Source organism: Antechinus flavipes, chromosome 2 (assembly GCF_016432865.1).
Source record: "Antechinus flavipes isolate AdamAnt ecotype Samford, QLD, Australia chromosome 2, AdamAnt_v2, whole genome shotgun sequence".
Lineage (NCBI taxonomy): Eukaryota > Metazoa > Chordata > Mammalia > Dasyuromorphia > Dasyuridae > Antechinus > Antechinus flavipes.
Window position 1 is genome coordinate 441,077,080 of NC_067399.1, and position 22,199 is coordinate 441,099,278.

Here is a 22,199-nt window from a genome sequence, read left to right on the forward strand (position 1 = left end):
ATGATTGTTAAAGAAAAAAAAAGTGAATGTGCTATAGACAGGATAATGAGTGATACAGAGATAAGGAAGTATCAGCCAGGCATTCAGGATCAAGAGCAGCCTTGGATTGGCTCCCTATGCCAGTAGTAATTCCCAGGTCTCCAGGACTGGTGTTTGAATCATTAGCCTCTGGTCAGACCCTTGGAAAAAACTGTGGGTCTTCAAGGCAAGCATTTGTCAGTAAGCTTGGTTGTATCATCCAGGGATAATCAGGAGAAACTCACTGCTTTTTACTGGTTAAAAATAAAACCCTATTCCATTAAAGTTAGGAGACCTGGGTTAGGCTCTCATACTTACTGACTGGGTATCTTTGGTTGGACAAGTTACTTAACAACTCTGGATCTTAATTTCGTCATTTTTAAAATAATAGGATTGGACTATATGATCTCAGAAATCCCCTTATTTAAAATAATAGTTTTTATTTTCAAAATGCATGCAAAGATAGTTTTCAGTATTCACCCTTGCAAAATCTTTGATTTTTCCTCCCTTCCCCCCTCTCCTAGACAATAATCCAATATATGTTAAACATGTGTAAATCTCAGAATTCTTTTCTACCACTAAATCTGAGTTGTCTCTAATACCCATAACCAAATTCGGAGCCCAAAATGAGATGGGACATTTGGCCCCATTCCCACAGAGGATTTTTTTTTCAGGCTAGAATTACTGTCCCCCATTAGTGAGTTAATATTTATTCCTGAAGTCCCCAGACTGAGAGCTGATCATAGAAAAGCTATTTGGCGTAGAGATATTAGATATCCTGTGGAATTGGAGTCAGAGGATCCTTGGGCGTGGTGTTGTGTGTGTGTGTGTGTGTGTGTGTGTGTGTGTGTGTGTGTGAGAGAGAGAGAGACAGACAGACAGACAGACAGAAAGAGCCAGACAGACAGAAGAGACACACACAGAGTCAGAGAGAGCGAGACTTTGGGGACTTACCCATGCTGGGTCTCAATTTCCTCATCTGTGAAATAGAAGAGAAAGAACACTCTCCCAGCTCTAAAACTACAATTCTGTGATGAAAAGGACAGACAAACCATCTGTAGATTATAGGCTATTTTTGCAAAAGTCTTTTTTTTTTTATATATACCTCTTGAGATTAGGCTTTAAAAAATGTTTATCTTGTTTTTACATTGCATTCGTTTCCAAATAGAGCATTCCCTTTCCCTGTCCTGCACTTTCTACATCATCCTTTATAACAAAGGTAAAAGGGGAGAAAACCAGTTCAGCAAAAGCAACGTTACCCACATTTGAGAGCGTAGGCAGCTCGCTACGGGCCTGCCCCCTGCGCCAGTGAAAGGGAGAAGAGATGCATTTTGCATTTTTTCCTCTCTTCCCTGTGGACGAGCCTGACCCTTATAATCACAGGGTGTTTTAGTTTTATCAGATGGAGTCTTTTTTTTTAAGTCAGTAACTGCTTGGGATGGGGCAGTTTGCATTTACTAGGTACTGCAGAGCTAGGGAGACAGACGACCCTCAGCCAGGCCCCGGGACCTTAGGAGACCCAGCCCAGGGAGTCGGGGGTCCCCCTCGGGCGCTGACGGGCGTCTCCTCGGCTCTGACTTTGCCCTTGCTCCTCCCTCCCTCCCTCCCTCTCTCTCCCCCCCTTCCCGGGCTGCAGGTTCATCATGCCTAGTGGCGTATAAGAAGACACCGCCTCCTGTCCCTCCCCGGACCACCTCGAAGCCGTTCATCTCGGTCACCGTTCAGAGCAGCACCGAGTCGGCCCAGGACACCTACCTTGACAGCCAGGACCACAAGAGCGAGGTCAACAGCCAGTCTGGGCTGAGCAATTCCTCCGACAGCTTGGACAGCACCCGGCCCCCCAGCGTGACCCAGGGCGGTGGAGGAGGAGCTCAGGCCCGGGAGGCACCAGAGCTACCCCAGAAAAATGCAGCTCTGAAGAACGACAAGGGAACGTTGACGAGTGAGGAGCCCAAAGCCGAGACCGCCCCCAAAAGGAAACTTTCGTCTATAGGAATACAAGTATGGGTCCCTTTGGTTGTATGTCAGACTCCACTCTGTGCACGTGGGTGTAATTACATCGGAGGCTGACCCCACTCACCCATCTCGAGGAACCGGCCTCACCATTACTGGAGGCCGGTTTTCCCCGGCTCTCCTTGAGGGTCCGGCCAAAATGCAGTCCAGAGTTCGGCTCCTGATTCCAAACCAAATTTCACTCCGTCGTGCCCCGCTCGCGGCGCGGACGTGAAGTGCTGTGCCTTTGCTTTTCCTCCCTCCTGATGGGGTTCCTGGTGAATGTAGTTACACTCATCCCACCATGTCCTGTACGTTTGCTCGTCCACTGTCCGTCCATACAATCTTTTTCCTTGCTGGCCTGTCTCCTCGAGGCAGGTTGCCACCTAACAGGTTTTCTGATCCAAGGTGTCCCTTAAAGTCGAGAAGGCTGGTATAGTAGCTGGACAAAGCAGCCGAAGCATGTAGGCCACAGTTCCCAGCCCCCAGGGCCAGACACCCCAACATATAGGGGTCACTCATGAAGAGCATTTCCCAGTGCTTGGAGAACAGGTAGGTTGCTGCTTGTACCAGGCACAAGGACAGTCTGAAGCTGGGGTGGGGGCGGGGATGGGGAGGGCACAAGAAGGTAGCTCTTCCTTCAGTCCCCTCAGAATAGAGATTTGGGGAGTGCCTCCCCCAGGCTGGAAGGGGATAAAGCTGCTTTTGCTGCGTTCTTTCTCACTGTCTCCACCAGAAGCTCCTTTCCCTGCTGGGCAGGCGGAAAGGGAATGGGATTAAGGGATGGGAGATGGGTGGAGAGCAGGGATTGGGCTCCAAGCCGGGAGCCACAACCGCTGACCCTGCTGCCCCAAGTCTGGGAGGAGGAGGGGGGCATCAGCCTTGAACTGATGGGAGAATGGACAGCATCTTATGGGCATGTTCCTCCTGAGGTCGAGCCTCAGACTCTGAGAGCTTTGTACCATTCCGTCCTTTGTCAGCCCAGTAGGATAAAACTTTGCTTTGACTCATAATTCAACAGAATTGATTTGAAACCAACATTGAGAATGGGGCTAGATTGTGTGGAAAGGGTCACCAAAGTTAAAATGTGGCTAAAGACCAAAGGGGAAGAAGCTGGACAGCCAGTTACTGGGAATGAGACTTTTCTGCTGTTACTCAATGACTAATGCCCTCGGGCTACAAGTCCACCCTGGAAGCAGAGAGCACGGCTAGAGAGGGCTCTGGCCCCAAATTGTGGCCCTTGCTATGCTCACAGCAGGTAATCAGTCTGTTCTCATCTCCAATGAACACTTGAATATTCTTCCCCTTATTTTGCTTTTTTTTCTGCAAAAGCTGAACCTGAAAACTCACTTTACTACAACTGGGAAGCAAGTCAGGGACTCTAGAAGGTGGAGGGTGGGAATAGGGTGGGGAATGAGTCCTTCCGGAAGCCTGTCTGCCTGCCTCACTGATAAACCTACTGGGGTGTTGAGTAGGTTCCTCTGGTGGGCAAGAAAGAAAGATAACCACCGTAGAGGGTGCTTGGATTCATCCAGATCAGCTCTGGAGGCTTCTGGCTTAAGCTCCAAATTCCTCTTATAGGCACAGTCTACAGCAAAGGAAACAGACTTATTTGATGTTGTCCTAGGAGATTGGGGGGAGTGAGAGGTGAGGGGCAATGATTCCAGTTTGAGATTTTGTTTTTAACATGATGGGGGAGAAGGGAACAAATGCAGAGCCTTAGCTTTGCAGACTCCAGCTTTATAAAGCCATCCTAATAATAAAGGCAGAGAGTGCCCTATCATTGGAAGTACTCAAATGGAATTTAAACAGCTATCAGTTAGAATGGCTTTTTTTCTGGTTCTGAAAAAGAGGTTGGACTTAGAAGACCTCTGAGAATCCTGTCTTTTCATTTAGGAGTAATACGGGGCATATAGTACTGAGAAGTTAAACAAGGCAGACCTTAAAGATGTCAGTCTGTAGGGGTTCCACTCAACATGTCTTATTTATCAAGGCTTCAGCCATTGGATCTGTCTCATAAAGACAACTGTTTTTCAGATATACTGCTCCTTTCACACCCTTTCTTTCCTGCCTCTCTGAGGTTGGGGCCCAGAATCTTTGCCTCTCTTTATTAAATAAAGCCAGTTAAAGAGTAAACCTTTAAAAATGAGCAATTTCACCCATGACAAAGCAGCAAGTGAGATTAGATATCATTAATAATTTTAATTATTATTAATTAAAATGGAAAATCATTAATTTTTAAAAATCAAAAGATTTGAGAGATCATGAGGGTCCAATTCTCTCATTTTTACACATGGGAAAACTGAGGTCCAGAGAGAAAAAGGGAATTACTTCATGCACTTAATTAGTTAATGATAGGATTAGAACTCAGGTTTCCAGGCTCCTACCATAGTGTGATATGTTATTGTATTTTTCAGCCCTTTTGAAATTTGGGTTCTTGACATAGTTCTACCACTCACTAGCTATGTGGCTGTATGACCTAGGTCACGGCCCTTCTTGTCTCTGATCTAAGACTAGATGTCTCTAAGGATTCTTCTATCCATTCTTGGATTCTAAGATCTAACTTGGGTCGATATGAAAGAATTTGAGCATGGGAAAGGATGTGACCTGAGTCTCAAGATGTTGGAAATGTCCAGTTGAGAGTTGGTGAAAGCCTAAAACAGGTGGGGGGGGGAGGGTCCCGTCTCACTGGGCTGCGGACGGACCAGCTGGGATTAGGAGGGTGTGTCCAAGAGGACTCCAGCTGGGAGTATGAAAGAATGACGTGTCTGAAAGGCTGCCATGTGGCAAGGGAGACCAGTCTCTCTCTGCTGGGTCCCTGAGGTCAGTAGGACCAGTGGCTGGAAGTTGCAAGGATATAAGTCTCGGCTCAGCTTCCTAACACAGGAACTTCCCGGAAGCGTAACAGGCTGGTTCGGGAGGCCATGGCTTCCCACTCTGTCAGGTACAAGGCCCTAGAAGCGGTCCCTTCCAGCACTGGGATGCTATGAGTAGATAAATGGAATCTAGAAGTTCTTCTATAGATCCTGGGAGATGAGAATTGAAAGAATTCCCGTTTTGATTGACCTGGGGCAAAGGAAACTAAATTCTTAAGACGTGTCTCATTCACAGACATGTCACCTCCTACCTGGGCCTAGATCCTGGCGGACTCCATTGACGGCAGATCTGTCTGTTCCCATATTCTCCTGGCGCACCTAGCTCCCTCCTTTCTTTCCTACCTCAGGGTAGGAATGGCCCCACCAAGGGCCGGTGACCTGAAAGGGTGCAGCCTAGAAGTGCCCTGAGTGTAGAGCCTCGCAGCAGGGTGAGAGGGAGCGCAAAGCACTGATTTTGGAGTCAGGGCACCAGGCTTTGAATCCTGTCACCTGTTCCCTACGGGACTTTGAGCACATTTTCCCTTTTTTCCTCTGTAAAATTTGGGGGCACAGCTAGATGGCACAATGGATAAGAGCGGGCCTGAAGTTGGAGACCTGAGTTCAGATACTTGCTAGCTGCAACAAGTCATTTAAATCCTGTTTTCCTCAATTCCTCTTCTGTGAAATGAGCTGGAGAAGGAAATGGCAAATGGCTAGTATCTTTGCCAAGAACACCCAAGTGGGATCACACACAGAGTTGGGCACAACTAAAACAACAGAGCCAGTAACAAGAGATTCCAAATGTTTGGGCGTCTCTTAAAGTCCCTTCCAGGTCTGAAGTTCCACAGTTTAGTCTCGGCTGAAGGACAGTTTTGAAAGCTTTATCCTAGACCTTTTGAGGTGGGAGAGTGTGAGTCCCTTTCCCCTTCCCTCACCTGGATGCCGAGTCAAGGACTCGCTACCTTACTCGGACCCACGCTCCAGCAGGAAACTAATAGAGAAGCTCCCAGTGACCGGAGTCTCATCCCTGGCCCCTCCCTCCTCCTAAACCCTTGCCAGCACTTGGTTGTAGCCTTCGGATCCCCTCCCTTGCCCTGAGCAGATAGAAAGCCTGCTCTGCCGGGACCTGTGGGTGCCTTCGGGCATGAGTTTCACATTTTTGCCTGGGGAAAAAACGGAAAGAAGAGAACTCTGCTTGTTCCTCAGAGATGTGGTTTCTCCCATACCCCCCATCCTGGGGCCCTAGCAGATGCAGTGCAGGTGTCCTTGGAGTTTTCCAACGGAAAGTAACTTGTTTTCACCTGCCATTTTTCACTCCTAATTCTCCCCAGAGATTTTCAAGGGACTCTTGCTCAGTGGGGGCTGTGAGAATCTTCTGGGCTGACTCCTTCCACGCTGGACCGTCCAGGCTGGCTCCTCGGTCCTCCCTGCGGGGTCCTGCCTGGGGGGGGCCGGGAGCTTCCCCGGGAAGTCTCGGCCCAGCCCGTCCGGCGGCTCCGCGGCCCAGCATAACCACCGTGGCTCTGTGTGTGTGTGCGTGCGTGCGTGTGTGTACGTGTGTGTCTTTTTCTTCTTCTCTCTGATGTGTATAAAGGAGAGGACTAGAAGGAACGGTTTCCAACTCCCCGAGGACAGCGGACCCAAAGCCATCGATCTGATGCCTCCCTCTCCAGAGTAGGGACAGCCAGTAACACTCCCCTTGCCACCCTCCCCCCGCCCGTGTGGTATGAGCGGTGCCCGGCTTCCCTGCTCAGCCTGTACGCCAGCGTGCAACGTCCGCATGCCTGTCTCTGCGTTAGTCTGTCTGTCCGTCTGCACGGACCTTTTTTTGTGTTCTACTAATGTGAATTCCAGCCGCAAGTTCTTGTGTTTTTGTTTTATTTTTTTTTTGTTTCTGTTTGTGTATTTTTTTTTGTTGTCGTTCAATAAGGTTGACTGCATTCAGCCAGTGCCAAAGGAAGAGCCACCTCCCGCTACCAAATTCCAGTCCATCGGGGTACAGGTAGAGGACGAGTGGCGGTAAGTCAGAGAGAGGCGGCGGCGGCTTCTTCCCCTCCCTCTCCCCTCCCTCCTCTCCTTTCTCATTCTGCTTCCTCTCCCTCCTCTCTCGCTCTCCTTCCTTTTTTATCTTTGTCCCCTTCTGCTTCCTTCTTCTTCCTCTGAATCTCTTCCTCCATTTCCCCCTTTAACCTTGACCTCTTTCCCGCCTTGTTTCTTCCTTCCTCCCTCCCTCCTCTTCCTCCTCTACCCTTAAGCTGCACTTACCATTGGCTCTAACCCGTGTCTCTCCTTCCCACACTGACGATAACTAGACTGGGCTTTGGGGCAGGGGCAGGCAGCGGGCGCTCGGTGGTCCCATGAAAGCTTCCCCGTGACCGTGTGCTGCCAGAATTGAGCCTCTGCTCTGTAAGGCGAAAGCAGACGTTGCGAGAGCTTAGGGCAGAGGCGCCGTCGTTCTGGTGTCATGGCCTATCGCAGTACGCAGGCAACCTTATAACTGTGTGTCTGTGTGTGTGTGTGCGCGCGCACAGGGCAGGCAGGGGCTACGCAGAGAATGCGGCGGGGGGCGGGCGGAGGGGCTGCGGGGCCCAGCTGCGGGCATGATGGAGTGGTGCATCCTTTGTCTCCCCGATGTGTGTGCTGGGTGTGGCGAGACGCGGGCCGCGCGGCCCGGCGGGGGCCTGCTCTGACAGGCCGCCGTCCCCCCAGGTACAGCGGCGCGCCTCACAGCATGTCCTCCAAGCGGGACACTGACTCAGACACACAGGAGGCCAACGACTCCAGCTGCAAGTCCTCTGAGAGGAGCCTGTCCGACTGCCCGCCGCACCACAACTCCATCAACATCGACGCCAGCCCCCGGCCCTCCGCCAAGGCCTCCCAGATCAAGCGCAACCTCTCCTATGGAGACAACACTGACCCGGCCCTCGAGCCTTCCTCGCTCCCCCCGCCCGACCCCTGGCTGGAGACGTCCTCCAGCTCTCCCCTGGAGCCTTCCCCACCGGGGGCCTGCCGGAGGGATGGCTACTGGTTCCTGAAGCTGCTTCAGGCAGAGACAGAAAGGTTAGAAGGATGGTGCTGTCAGATGGACAAGGAGGCCAAAGAGAACAATCTCTCTGAAGAAGGTAAGGAGGAACGGCGGGGGCAGGGCGCCTGGGGGCGGCGGGCCGTGGGCAGTAGTCGTGGGACCATCCGCCCAGTTACAGCTAGTCCCAGCGAGTCCCCTTCAGAAGGGGTATCCAGCAGACAGCTAGAAATCTCCCTGCTCGCTTCAGCAGGAAAGAATGGAGACAGCTTTTGTCCAAAGGTCTGCAAGGAAGGAGCAGCTTCCCTGCCTCTGGGCTGCCTGTTCCGTTGCTGGAGCAGTCTGATGGTTAGCAATTCCTCCTCCCAGGGATAACAAGGATTAGGGGTGGACTTGGGGGCTCATTGGTAGAGAAGGAGCTCTCCTGGGAAACAAACTTTTTTACAGTGAAGTCGGCACCCGTTTTACAACTTAATAATCCTGGGGAATTATCAAACTTAGAAACGGGGACCACCTAAACTGTACCTAAGGACTACATATTGGCTTAGAAAGCCATGTTATATTATCTGTGTTCAATTGTATTGTATTAATTTTTTAAAATATTTACCAATTACCCTTTTTGTTTATTTGTTTTTTGCTGAGGCAATTGGGGTTAAGTGACTTGCCCAGGGTCACACAGCTAGGAAGTGTTAAATGTCTGAGACCAGATTTGAACTCAGGTCCTCCTGACTTCAGGGCTGGTGCTCTATCCACTGCACCACCTAGCTGCCCCTCCATTTACCTTTTTTTTTTAATAGCTTTTTATTTACAAGTTATACGCATGGGTAATTTTTCAGCATTGACAATTGCAAATCCTTTTGTTCCAATTTTCCCCTCCTTCCCCTCCCTCCTTCCCCCAGATGGCAGGTTGACCAATACATGTTAAATATGTTAAAGTATAAGTTAAATACAATATATGTATACATGTCCAAACAGTTATTTTGCTGTAAAAAAGAGTTGCACTCTGAAATAGTGTACAGTTAGCCTGTGAAGGAAATCAAAAATGCAGATGGACAAAAATAGAGGGATTGGGAATTCTATGTAGTGGTTCATAGTCATCTCCCAGAGTTCTTTCGCTGGGTGTAGCTGGTTCAGTTCATTACTGCTCTGTTGGAACTGATTTGATTCATCTCATTGTTGAAGAGGGTCACATCCATCAGAATTGATCATCATATAGTATTGTTGTTGAAGTATATAATGATCTCCTGATTCTGCTCATTTCACTCAGCATCAGTTCGTGTAAGTCTCTCCAGGCCTTTCTGAAATCATCCTGCTGGTCATTTTTTACCGAACAGTAATATTCCATAACATTCATATACCACAGCTTATCCAGCCATTCTCCAAATGATGGGCATCCACTCAGTTTCCAGCTTCTAGCCACTACAAACAGGGCTGCCACAAACATTCTTGCACATACAGGTCCCTTTCCCTTCTTTAAGATCTCTTTGGAATATAAGCCGAGTAGAAACACTGCATAGTTTGATAACTTTTTGAGCATAGTTCCAAATTGCTCTCCAGAATGGCTGGATGTGTTCACAATTTCACCCACAATTTATCAGTGTCCCAGTTTTCCCACATCCCCTCCAGCATTCTGCATTATTTTTCCCTGTCATTCTAGCCAATCACAGGTGTATAGTGGTATGTCTTAATTTGCATTTCTCTGATTAATAATGACTTGTAGCATTTTTTCATATGACTAGAAAGTTTCAATTTCTTTGTCTGAGAATTGTCTGTTCATATCCTTTGACCATTTGTAAATTGGAGAATGGCTTGATTTCTTATAAATTAGAGTCAGTTCTCTATATATTTTAGAAATGAGGCCTTTATCAGAATCTTTGCCCTCCTGTTACCTTTTAGTCTAAGTCATGCTGCGTGGGGCTGAGGGGTTTTTTTACAAGGGAGAGTGCTTATTTTGGACCCTCAGGGATCAAAGCACAGAGAGGTTTTGAATTGAACTGAGTCACACAGCCAGTGGATGTCAGAGGGGAGGTTGTCGAACCAGGTCTTCCTGGCCTGAACACTGGCTCTACTCTTACTCTGTCTATTTCTTCTACCATTCAGCTTCTTCTCAGAGTTGGGAGAAATTTGTCTCCCTCTCACTTAAAGAATCATAGAGCTGGCCCATAACTGAGACCATCTAGTCTACACATATACCATTTTACAGAGGAAGAAACTGAGGCTTGGGGACATTGTGTCTTACCCAAGGTCACATAGGTAATAGGCATCAGAGACAGAATTTGAACCCAAATCCTCTGAATCCAGAGACACTGCTTCTCTATTTCTCCCCCAGGACCAATCTGATTAAATTTAATCCCTCTTCCCAATGACTACAACTTAACAAAGTGCCTGGCATTTAGTAGGTGCATAATTAATGTTGGTTGATTGATCACCACCTCGTCATCCCCTTCACATATTTGAAGACCACTGTCATGACCCACTGAAATCTTGTCTTCAAGAGTGAAAGCAGTCCCCCCACTCCCCATTCCTCCAGTTCCCACATGGCCTGATTTCCAGCTCATTTATCATCCTTTTGTGAGTGCCTTCCAATGTGTCCTTCCAAAAACATGGATCTAGACCTAAACACGATACTCCAGATAGGAAGGGTCTGGTCTGACAGGCTGAGCCATGCTTCTCACATCTTCTTTCAGGACAGTAGACTTGTGTTCTGTTTCCTTGTGCAGACCTCCAGCAGGTTTAGGCCACTGGTCCAGAGTTGGGTCTATGTAGGCTCCATATAGAGGAAGGCCTCCTTTGGTGAAGTCATCATGGGGGCAGAGTTGGGCAGATCTCTCAAAGAACAAAGCTTACATGTTGGGGGACTAATTTAATCCTATTTTTAATGTCTTTTTACATCACATTTATTTCTGAATATTTCCTCCCTCAATCTATCCAGCTAGAGCTATATTCCTCATTACCAGAATTACAAAAGAAAGAGGCAGGAAAACAGTCCAGAAAAACTAACCATTCTGTGGTTGAATAAATTGTTATGTGATTATGATGGAATACTTTTGTGCTCTAAGAAATGATGAGCACAGTTCTCTCAGAAAAACCTGGAAAGATTTCCATGAGTTGATGTGAAATGAGATGTACTGTGTACAAAGTAATAGCAGTGTTGTAACATGATCAACTGTGGATGACTTAGCTGTCCTCAGCAATGCAAGGATCCAAGGCAATTCTGAAGGACTTATAATGAAAAATGCTGTCCATCCCTAGAGTAAAAACTGATAGTGTCTGAATACAAATTGAAACTGAAGCACACTTTTAAATTTTTTTCCTTTTTCTTGAGGGGTTTATTTTGGGGGGAAGGGTCTGTGTTTTCTTTTATAACATGTTTTGCATGATTACGTATATATAGCTTATGTTGAATTGCTTGCCTTTTCAATGAAGGAGGTAGAGAGAAGGGAGGAAGCAAGAAAATTTGAAAGTCAGTTTAAAAAAAAACAAATGTGAAAAATTGTTTTTACATGTAATTGAGTAAAAATAAAATATTAAATAAGTTTTTTTTTTAAACCTAACCATTCTACATCAACCATGTCTGACAACAGTTGCCACATTCCATAATCAAAGTCCTCCATCTCTCTCTTTTTATCTACATAATAGATACTTTATAAATGTCATTTGATGATTGGGCAGAGTCCTAATGTCTAGCCACTTTTTCCTTTCTCAGTGCCTCAGTTTTCCCCAATTGGGGAATCTCAATCTCCTTTGTTACATTCAGTAGATACCAGAAACTAATGGTTTGAATTCTTCAGGAATATGTATCCCGTCTTTGGAGATTGTTATTAAGGCCCCTTCAAGCAAATATTCTGCAGACTCCTTTGAGTTCCCTCACTCTGCTGCTGCTTCAACCAGGCCAGGGCTGCCCCCAGGACCCACTTAATTTCTAGAGCACAGGCCCCAGAAAGGGGTTATCACCTTCTGATAGCCAGGGCTCATCTCTCTGCGCTTAGACACAAGGAGCTCCCATTAAACATAAGCAACAGTGTGACCTATCTTTTTTCCTAGCATTTAAGTTGTCTTTCTACATTTGTTCTAATTTTTATTTCATTTAGTTGTGCTCTCCTAGTTCCCTACAAGCCACTGAGGGTAGAGGTATCAGGTTTAATATACTCTTGTCTCTTCTAAACCCAAATACAATGCTCTCTATACACAAATACTTAGTCACCAAAATTCAGAATTTACAGGGACCCTCTGAGGACAGCCAAACCACATCTAGATGAAAAATACCCTCCGTTACATCCCTGCCAAGCCTCCACTTGGGAGCTACCTCCCAAGGTAGCTCATCCACTTTGGGGGTGGGTAGCCTTTGTTATGCAGATGTTTTTTCCTTACCAGGAGTCTCAGTAGTTTGGAATCCATGGTCTCCTGAGGACAAATTTCTAAGAAGTTGTTAAGAAGATGTATATGTACATATATGTGTGTATGTATATATGTACATATCACATACATATATATGTATATGATGAGGTACAAGAATTGAGGGTAAAAGATCCCCTAACAGCAATGGGATCCCCTTGGCTGGTTGCACAGGTTTTGTGAAAGAATTCACAAACCTCAAAAAATATAGACACGAGGTTTGTGGCAAAGAATGGATTCATTTACACTAATAAGAAAGCAGCTTGCTAAGAAGACGGCTTTCTTAGTGGGCAAAGAATCCTGTTAGGATAATTTTGCAAAGATGGGTTTACATTGAGAAGGAAATGTCTTCATCAATGGGCTAAGTCCAGAAGGGCATTTAGCAAAGATTGGGGTGTCAGAGTCGCCTTTTATTAGCCTTCTGAGGTCTGGGGCTTCTTTGATCTTTGGCCCCGAGCCAATCTCTGGATGAATCTGAGAGACTGATTTTCAATTCATTCAATTCAAAATTGAATGAGATTACTTATCTGGGAGTTGTCGGGGAAGGGTATACCCCTCCCAGGATTTGAGTGTCAGGAGCACCTTTACTCCCCCAAAGCGGGGGACACAAGTCCACATCAGGGCCTTCCCAACACTTCCCCCCAAAAGGGGTGTGTGTGTGTGTGTGTGTGTGTGTGTGTGTGTGTGTGTGTGTGTGTGTGTTAAAACAAAGAATTTAGGTATAGAATGAAATGCTTCAGCACAGCTGTTACTTGGATTGATTCTGCTTGATGCTTCAGCTCTGACAACCTATTTTCCAGACTCTTCCACAAAAAGATTATGCAAAAGTTTTAGGACATGGTATTTCAGAAAGGAATTTTTTCACTCCTGTGATAGCAGAATATCCCTCTCATTTTTGTTTCTGAATCCACGGGACAGAATGCAGTGCCTGCATCACAGTATAGGCTTTTACTAAAACTTCATGTTTAGAGCTGGGATTTGAGAGTTCATCTAATCTCAAAGTCATTTTATAGATTAGGAAACTGAAACCCTGCAAGGTGATGTAAATTTATCTATATTCACACACATAGTGTCAGAGGTCAGATTTAAACTGCCCCTCTCGGACACCAGAGCCCAGTGCTCTTTCATAAATGCTTGTTGGATCAAATGTGATGTGTCCATTGTTATCAGCTAGGAGATGGTTGGAAATTCAGCAGTTAAGTATTAAGTACCTACTGTTTACAGATCACGGTTCCAGGCATTAGGTGCTGTTGCTTACTCAGTTTTTCAGTTGTATCCAACTCTTCATGATCTTGTTTGGGGTTTTCTCAGCAGAGATATTGGAATGAGTTGTTACTTCCTTTTCCAGCTCATGTTACAGATTAGGAACTGAAACAAACAGGATAAAGTGACTTGTTCAGGGTTACATAGCTAGTATGTGTCTGAGACCAGATTTGAGAAGGCAGACATTACGGGAGATGCCAAATTTAGATAAAGAGACATTCCTGCCTTCATAATATTCCCATTCTTATAAGGAGAGAAGTTACCCCAATTATGCATAACTGGTAATATACAGTATAATACAATAATTGTTTTAGAGAGTTAGAAAACAAGGTCCTCCCCTTGGCAGGTAGGGAGCCTAGGAATCAGAAAAGGCTCCTGAAGGAGAGGTAGCATCCAAGTTGGGCTTAGAATGAGTTAGAAGGTCTTGTAAGAAGAAGGTGATGGTTAGTGGTGCAGAAGGAGACCTGAATATATTGATATACAGCAGATGTGTAGATTTGTGCTTGGCTATTATTTCCCACAAAGAAAAACGTGGGGAGAAAGTGATGGAGGAACTAGAGAGGGGTAATGATGGGATGCCTTAAATAAAGAAAAGCACCTCAAAAAAACATGTAAAATGCACAGAAAAGAATAGAAGGAAGTATAGCACAGACAGGCAGGGTTAGAACTGGGATGTTAAGTTTAATATATGTCTATATTAAATTTATTTATGTAGTATTACAATATGTAATTAGACTTCCATAATACAATATAAACTTATATTTACATTATGTTATTATATGGAAGGTAACCTATTATGTTTAAAAAGCATAGATGTCCCTTTTTCCACTTTTCTTTAAAATAAGGAAATATTCTTTTTTAAAATGTTTGTCAAATTCATAATAATAAAAATATTTTCTTTAAAGAATGGATAGAAAATGATTTACTTAAGGTCATAAAGCTAGTCAAAGAACACCAACCTGGAAATCATGTTTCCTCTATACCACAGCTGCTTCCCTGAAAAGAACATGGTCTATAAAGAGCTTCTGATAATCAATTCAGTAGATCAGCCCTTGGTAGATTTTATCAATAATTAGAACAACTTTAGCTCTCCTGTTCTTTACTACCCTGTAATTGTTCTTTGTGGAAGCAGTCCATATATAAAAAGAGATTGGGTGACTGTCTTCTGATATTTGAAGGGCCAACTTGTGAAAAGGACTTGATCTGCTTGTTCCAAGGGGCCAAACTGACTTCTGTGTAGAAGTGTTATGAGGAGGATTTAGATTTAGATTGCCTATAAGGGAAACCTTTCTAACAATTACAACTATTCAGAATTGGAATGGTCTGAGTCTAGAGGCAGTGAGTTCCTCTTCCTGGAGGTATTTATTCAAAGACAGGTGTTGTGTGAAGGAAATCTCTCTTCAAGATATAGATGGGATGAGATTGCCTTTCAGATTCTATGATTCTGAGGAACAGCAGAAATTACTCTTGAGTCAGTTAGGGAGTGGGTGACTAATTTCTGAAATTTTGAATGAATGTTAGAGGGTATAAGCCTTTGACAAAAAGTTTTCTATGACTGGCTTTGACTGGGGGAGGAGAGAGGCATTTCCCTGAGATTTGGCCCCTTGATTTTTGGTTACTGGTAATTAATAATTACTTTGTATTTATGCAGTTTCCCCAAATAGAATGTGAGTTTTTCAAGAGTAGGGTTTTTGACTTTGTATCCAAAACGTCTAGCACAATAACTAATGTATAGTAGGCATTAATAAATATTTGATTAATTATTGAGGCAAATTGTTGTCATAGAAACACCACAAGATTTGGAGTCAGAAGACCTAGGTTGGGATCCCAGCTCCAACCCTCACTGATTTCATGTTTATGGACAAATCTTTTTCCTTTCCCTCAGTTTCCTCCTTTGTAAAATGATACGGTTGAATGAAGTGATCTCTAAAGTCTTTGTTATGTGTTATCCAAGAACTTGAACTACTGTTCTCAAAAACTTATAGTAAACTAGAGAAATGGGAGTTAATAGTATTGATAATGGGCAGAAGAGATACTGGTTTGCACAGAAGCTAGTAAAAAGAACATACACATTTTCCAGTCCTATTCTCATTATACTTTAGGCTAAACTCAGCCAGCAGATTTTCATTCTCTCAAATAAGGATAACAAATAACCTCTTGTTGATGGATGAGCATTTATTAAGCTCCTACTGTATTCCAGGCACTGTTTGCTAAGTGCTAGAAGTGAAAAAGAGTCCAAAATCTGAGAACCAGATACTTCGAGTTCATATCCTGCTTTGGTATTCAGTAGCTGTGTGACTTTGGGCAACTCAGTAGCAGAACTTGTACACATACCTCTGATAGTACTTCTAAAAGGAAATGCTCTGTAAATCTGGGATCATAGACTCAGAGGTAGACAATGACCTGAGACACCCTCAAATACAGCTCAGTTTATAGCATCTGAGAACAGGATCTCAACTCAGCTCTTCTGACTGGAAGTCCAGTTTTCAGTCTGCTGCATCCATCTCAGTACTTAAAGCCTTGAAGGCTCTTTTTATTTTATTTATTTATTTCTGCATGCCAGCCTGTGGTATAATTGGTGTCTAGAACTCCCATTGCAGAAACTCCTACCAAATGCAGATTGCCTCCAGTTCACCTGCAGCCGAGAGATCACTTGATTTGCCCAATATCACACAGCTAGAACCTGAGCCCTACGTCCATCTGATCCCAAGCCCAAGTGCCCATTTATCTATTTTGTCATTCTGACTCATGATATCATGTTCTGGGAGGTATAATATGACTCAGGGCTGCTCTTTAATCAAGCATGGTGCTTTGTACACAATAGTCTCTTAATCTGTTGAATTAATTTGGTCTGCATCAGAAAGCCTCTTTTGGATTGAGACTTTCTTGATTGCAGTTCTTCAGGGAGGAACATTCACTGCTATGTTACTCCCTAAAAAATTGATCTCTTAAAGGAATTCTGAAAAGTTGATCTCTTAAAGGAACTGATGCTCTCTCCTGGGGAGAGAGTCCCTGATTTGATGTAGAAAGGATTGTCTCCGGAAAGAGGAATTGAGCCAGTTTTACTTGACCAGTAAGGTAGAACTAGATGCTATATGGGTTAGTTACTGGATTCTTGGCTTGATAGAAGAAACCGTTTCCCAACAGTGAGATTGAAATACTAGGGTGAACAGAGCCCTCTTGGGAGTTGGTGTGAGTTCCCCAACATTAGGAGAAGCAGCTCATTTGTTAGAGCTGTTGGTGTGGAGATTGCCTTTTCTTTCCATCCAGTTTGGGACATTCTGTGGAATCCCTGGGACCCATTAATTCTCTTCTGCCCAAGCAGTCAATAACCACTCATTAAGTCCCCACTTTGTGCCAGGCACTGTGCAGGGCACTGGGGACACAGACCAATTCCTGCCCTCATAGGAGAACAATGTATATGCATCAGTAGAGTGTTGTTTGTCCTTCTTTCTCAAAGAAGACCATAACATCAGGGAGGGGACGCCATGACGTACAAATGAAGTGGATTTAAGGGGGGGCTGGCTGGGCAAGATCCCCTGCCTCAGTTTCTCCTCCAGAGTCATCTGGATCTGGTGGCCAGATAGAGATCAGGACAGCTGGGGATGATCCCGGATGCAGTGGGAGACGTGGGCCTTTTTGAGCTAAGGTCTTTAACAGGTCTCAGTTTGAATCGATGCCCAATCAGTGTTTAAGGCGAGATAAGATGATGATTGATATTTGTCCTTCCTGAAGTGATGCCATGATTTCTGAGTATTGAAGGCTCTTTTAGTTTGATAGTGAGGGAAAGGGGCAGGAGTGTTAGGAAATGCATGGAACAGGAGGTAGTGTTTGTGCTGAGCTTTGAAGAAGCTTCCAGTAGGTTAAGGGAAAGAGAGCAGACGTTCCAGAAGGGAGATGGAATGTCATGTGTCCACAGGTGACAGCAAAAAGGCCACTTAGGCTGAAAGTGGTACTTCGTGGCACTCCAAGGAAGTAAGGTGGAAACAGCTTGGAAAAGAAGGCGGAGCCCTACTGTGAAGGACTTTAGATGCCAAAATGAGTAATTAGTATTTTATCCCAGAGGAAACAGGAAGCCACTGAAGCTTCTTGAACAAGGGAGGGACATGGTCAGACCTGTACTTGAGGAGTATCACTTTAGCAAGTTGTATGGAGAGGGCTGGAGGGGAAGGAGAGGAGCCCATGTTCCCCATAAGTGACATAATAGATGCTCAGGGGTCAGTTAGGCCTGATTGACTGTCTCTTTTTCCTCTTCCTCCTCAAAAGTGCTGTTTAGGAATCTCCCTCTGCTGAATTCCAGGAGAGGAGGGAAGCAGGAGTTTGGGTCCAGAAGCTTGGCTCTTCTCTGAGAGAGAAAGGGATACCAGGCTAGAATTGTATTTCTCTGCTACTATAAATATTATTAGTCTTGGAGATGTAATTTTCAGGGTCCAGGAGTGAAAGGAATCTCAGAGACAGTCCAATATAATTTGCTTGTTTTACAGAGAAGAAACCGAGTCCCAAAGAGAAGGGGACCTAGTACCCAGGTTTACTAGCTCTTGATCCAGGCTCTCCTTGCTCATCTTGTTCTGTCGGTGGTGTTTTTTGTTCAGCCTCTTAAACCACTGTGAAAAGTGCTCTGCACATGTTTGTTGAATGAAAACCAGCTGCCAAGGCTTGTACAGAAGTTACATTCTCCAGCCTAGAATATTGGCTCTCTCTCTCACAGAAATAGGTGTTAAAGCTGAATGGGCAAGCACTGGGACCACCAAGGCTAGTTGGATTAGGAAACTGAGGCCTAGAGAAGGGAAAGTCTGCACTGTTAGCAATTAGTAGAGTCTGTGTCCTGGAGAAGGGCCCCTGGAGCTTTTAGGGAAGATGGATGGAATTAGAATATTCTGAAATGGCTAAGAATGGGCTGTATATGGGACCTTGAAATGCTGGTTAGTACCTCTATCACTTTCTTGCAGAGGTGGGGGAATGAAGATGGAATGCTGCAGACATGATTAATTTTGCTGAACTTTTTTCCCCCTTTTTTTCATCTTAGTTACCACTGTTTGTAGTGGGAAGGCGTATATTCAAAAATTAACACAACAATAAAATGAATGCAGTGGGGGGAAAATCATAAAAAAATTTTTTTTTTTTACAATAAAGTTTTTTAAATAATGGATTTGAAGTAAAAAGTCCAGGCCTGCTCTTCCTGCCTGTATGACTCTTATTTCCTGGGTCATTTGTTTATCTCTTAAATGGAAGGAGCTGTACTAAAGATTTTTAAAGTCTGAATCTGTTTGGTGTTTTATACTGCCAAACATGTACCAGAAAATCAATGGGATTCATATGATTAGACCATTTTTTAAAAGTTGTTTTATTGAGGTCTTTAGAGGGCTTCTATCAGTCATTTCTGGAAGTACCTTCCCTCTTTTACTGTCAGCCCCCATTACCACAGCATTCTGCCCTTGTCCTTCTCTGCCTCTATGTTGGGAAGGAGAATGGAAAATGTGCAAAGAACTCCAGGTTCTAAGAGCCAAGAGGTCTTGAGTACTAACCAGTTCTTTTTTTTATGTTTTCTTTATTTTATTTTGAATTTGTGGAATAAAACAAGCATTTCCATAACAGTATAATTTTTTTTAAAGATAATTATACCTGAAACTACAAATTCATTTTTTTCCTTTTTCCCTTTTTCCACCCCACCCACTCTGGAGATGGCTACCATTAGACACAAATATGCACATAAATGTAAAAATCATTCTTTATGTACTCCTGTTCATCCTTTCTTTGGGTAAAGATAGCATCTTCCTTCATATGTCCTTCACCCAATGTTGTTTTGCTATTACATATACATCATTCTCTTGGTTCTGTTCATTTTGCTCTTCATTATTTCGTACAAATCTATTCATGTTTTTCTAAAATTTTTCAAGCTAACCAATTTTTCATCTGACTTTGGATTGAGTCACTTGCGCCCCCCCCCCACCTCCCAAAGCCTCATTGTCCCCATTCTGTTTCTGTTGCTTGTGGTTACCTGTGGGACAAGCTCTTCTCTGGACTTTATTTTCTACCTATTAAAAGTGTGAAGAGGATTGCACTCTAACATTCCTTTCTAGCTCTAAATCATCCTATACTCTGTAAAAGAAGATAACAATGTTTTAACCATCTCTCTTCTTAGAGTTATGGGGGCAAAGCATTTGGGAAACCTTTTAAAGTTCATGGTATAGGTAATGAGGGCTTTCTTACTACTGTCACTGTCAACAGAGTGGGAGGTTTGGAGCAGATTTTTCTGTTTCTGTGTCAGTGTGTGTGCTAAGCTGCTAAAGAGGCAGCTTTGGAACAATAGGTGACAGCCTTGCCTTCCTTTTGTGGGAGGGCTGAGCTGAATTGTTGACAGCATGGAGGCATTGGGCAGGGTCCGTGATTGAGAAGGATTACACTCTAGCCCAGAAGATCTGGATTTAACTCTTCTAGCATTTAGAAGTTAGGTGGTACTAGAATGTCTTTATCCATGTCACAATGTCTTTATCCAAACAGGAATGAAATCTCATATTTTAAGAGATTATGGACAATGTATTTTGCAAATGTAAAAACTATAAATGATGAGTTGTTATGAATAATAACTACTACTTATGGCAGTGTTACTTTTAAGCCTTCTCTGAGATTGACTAATTGTGATCTGGACCAACCTTTGTTCTCTCTCCTCAGTCTTAGGGAAAGTCCTCAGTGCTGTTGGTAGTGCCCAGCTATTGATGTCTCAGAAATTCCAGCAGTTCCGGGGGCTTTGTGACCAAAACTTGGTGAGTCTGAGTTCCCTTAGAGGCCCTAGAAGTTGCTGTGAGCTTGGGTTGGGGGTGGGGTGGGGAAGGTGGAACAGGGATCTGGCTTTATCGTAACAAGTTCCTCCAGCTAGCTTGCTGCCAGAACGAGGCTGTTCTTTGGGTGACGACTGCAGGATCTCACTTTCTCCTCTGGGGAAAAGAGATGTCAGCAGCAAGTCCTGGATCTTTAAAATGACTCACCCATTCCAGAACCATGAGTTTGGGGTGGGAGGGGGAAAAGAGGAGTAAGACTTGTCTTATGTCAGAGGAAGAAGTCTGGCCCACTTCGAGCCAGTGAGCTTTCTAATACCACAAACATCCCCAAGGCGGGGAGGGGCCTTAGAGGAGGACTGAAGTCTCTTACCCACAAGGGAATGTGTTCTTGTGGCGGAATACCACTGCTCGAGTGTCAGTCCTCACTTTGTAAGTGACTGTGTCCTGACCTCTGGGCTGATTCTAAGCACCCAGCCCAAGTGGGGGGGCAGTGAGAGGAGCTCTGGAATCTGTAAGATTAGGCCAAGATTAGAGGCAAGGAAAAGGGCAGAAGAATGAAAGGAGTCACTGGGAGGATGAGACCAAAAAACACTTTGACACCCCCTTAAAAAAGGAGATGAACAGATGGTGACAGCATACAGGCTGTCCCAAAAGAGTGAGTGCAGTTTTCAGCTTTAACAGCTTCTAAACTGTGAGTTCAGTTGGATGCTAGTCTTGGTTCTGCTCCTGTGACACATGCATAACCAGGGGCGGCAGATCTCCCCTTTCTGGGCCTATCCATGCTAAAAAATGGAGCTAATGGACCCGGCCCTGCCTGTCAAGAGTGTAATGAGGATCCAGTGAGACAGTAAATGTGATAACATTTTCCTAAATGCTACAATATAAACAGGAGGAAATAATATCATTCTCACTATTAGTAATGATACTTGAAATACTCACAATAATGGTTAGTGCCAAATAATGATTAGAGAGCCAAATGTGCTACATCTGGCTTTTGATTTCTTTGTTTTCCTTATACAGATTTTCTGAGCTCCTAGTAGCCAGACAGCATGAGCAGTACCTTCTGGAGAACAATAAAAATAACTATTGTTAAGAATATTAAGATCTATATTGAAAGGCAGATAGAAAGCTGATAAAGTCAGGAAAATAAGGGTTCAATTTCCAGTTCTTGGCACCTGTTGGTGCCAGATCTACATTTAATAGGAGGAGTTATTTATCATTATAGCTTCCTATATTGATGGAATTAACCAGGTTGGTCAAAAACATTTTTTAAATCATTATGAAAATAAATTATGATCTTTTGTCATTATATTTTTATCATTGATGAAGCATCATCACATCTATTTTCTCCCTCCTTGGATTTTCCCAATAGCCTTGAGAGGTGGGACACAAGGATTATTATTTCCATGATAAATGGAAAGAATATGAAATTTGGGGTTCAGATGTGACAGGATTATAAATACAGACTCTGCCAATTTGCCCTACCGTAGGGCCTTGGCAAGTCACAGGGTATCACTGTACTTTAGTTTCCTCATCGGGAAAATAGATGAATACTAGATGATTCTCTGAGGTCCATCCCTTCCATCTCTTAACTCTCTGATCCTGTGATGCCATTTGCTTGAATGCTCAAGAGTTGGGGAATGATTGGTGCAGTCATAGAATGACCCTCTCATACCTCAGCCCCCATTCCCATACTTCTGCAGCCTGCCTCTCTTCCCCTTAAGCAGCTTTCCTACTGTGTGATAGATGGGCTTTGGGAATGCACAGTATGAGATAGAACAAGGCTTCTTAAACTTTTTCTATTTGTTCCCTTTTTCACCTGAGAAATTTTTACATGACATAAAATAGGTATACATATCAAACATTTACAGATAA

General features: G+C 44.3%; 1 protein-coding gene across 4 annotated transcripts in view; it reads left to right on the plus strand.

The window, feature by feature from the left end:
- Positions 1–22,199, plus strand: part of DLGAP4 (DLG associated protein 4) — a 230,203-nt gene that overhangs the window by 203,500 nt on the left and 4,504 nt on the right. For 3 of the 4 annotated variants that reach the window (XM_051979244.1, XM_051979242.1, XM_051979245.1), the window contains 4 exons: positions 1,655–2,019; positions 6,796–6,884; positions 7,575–7,987; positions 20,218–20,309. In XM_051979244.1, the coding sequence (XP_051835204.1) occupies positions 1,655–2,019; positions 6,796–6,884; positions 7,575–7,987; positions 20,218–20,309 (959 nt within the window). Of the gene's footprint in view, positions 1–1,654; positions 2,020–6,459; positions 6,540–6,795; positions 6,885–7,574; positions 7,988–20,217; positions 20,310–22,199 lie in introns of all 4 variants that reach the window. The other variant, XM_051979243.1, reaches the window with a different exon arrangement.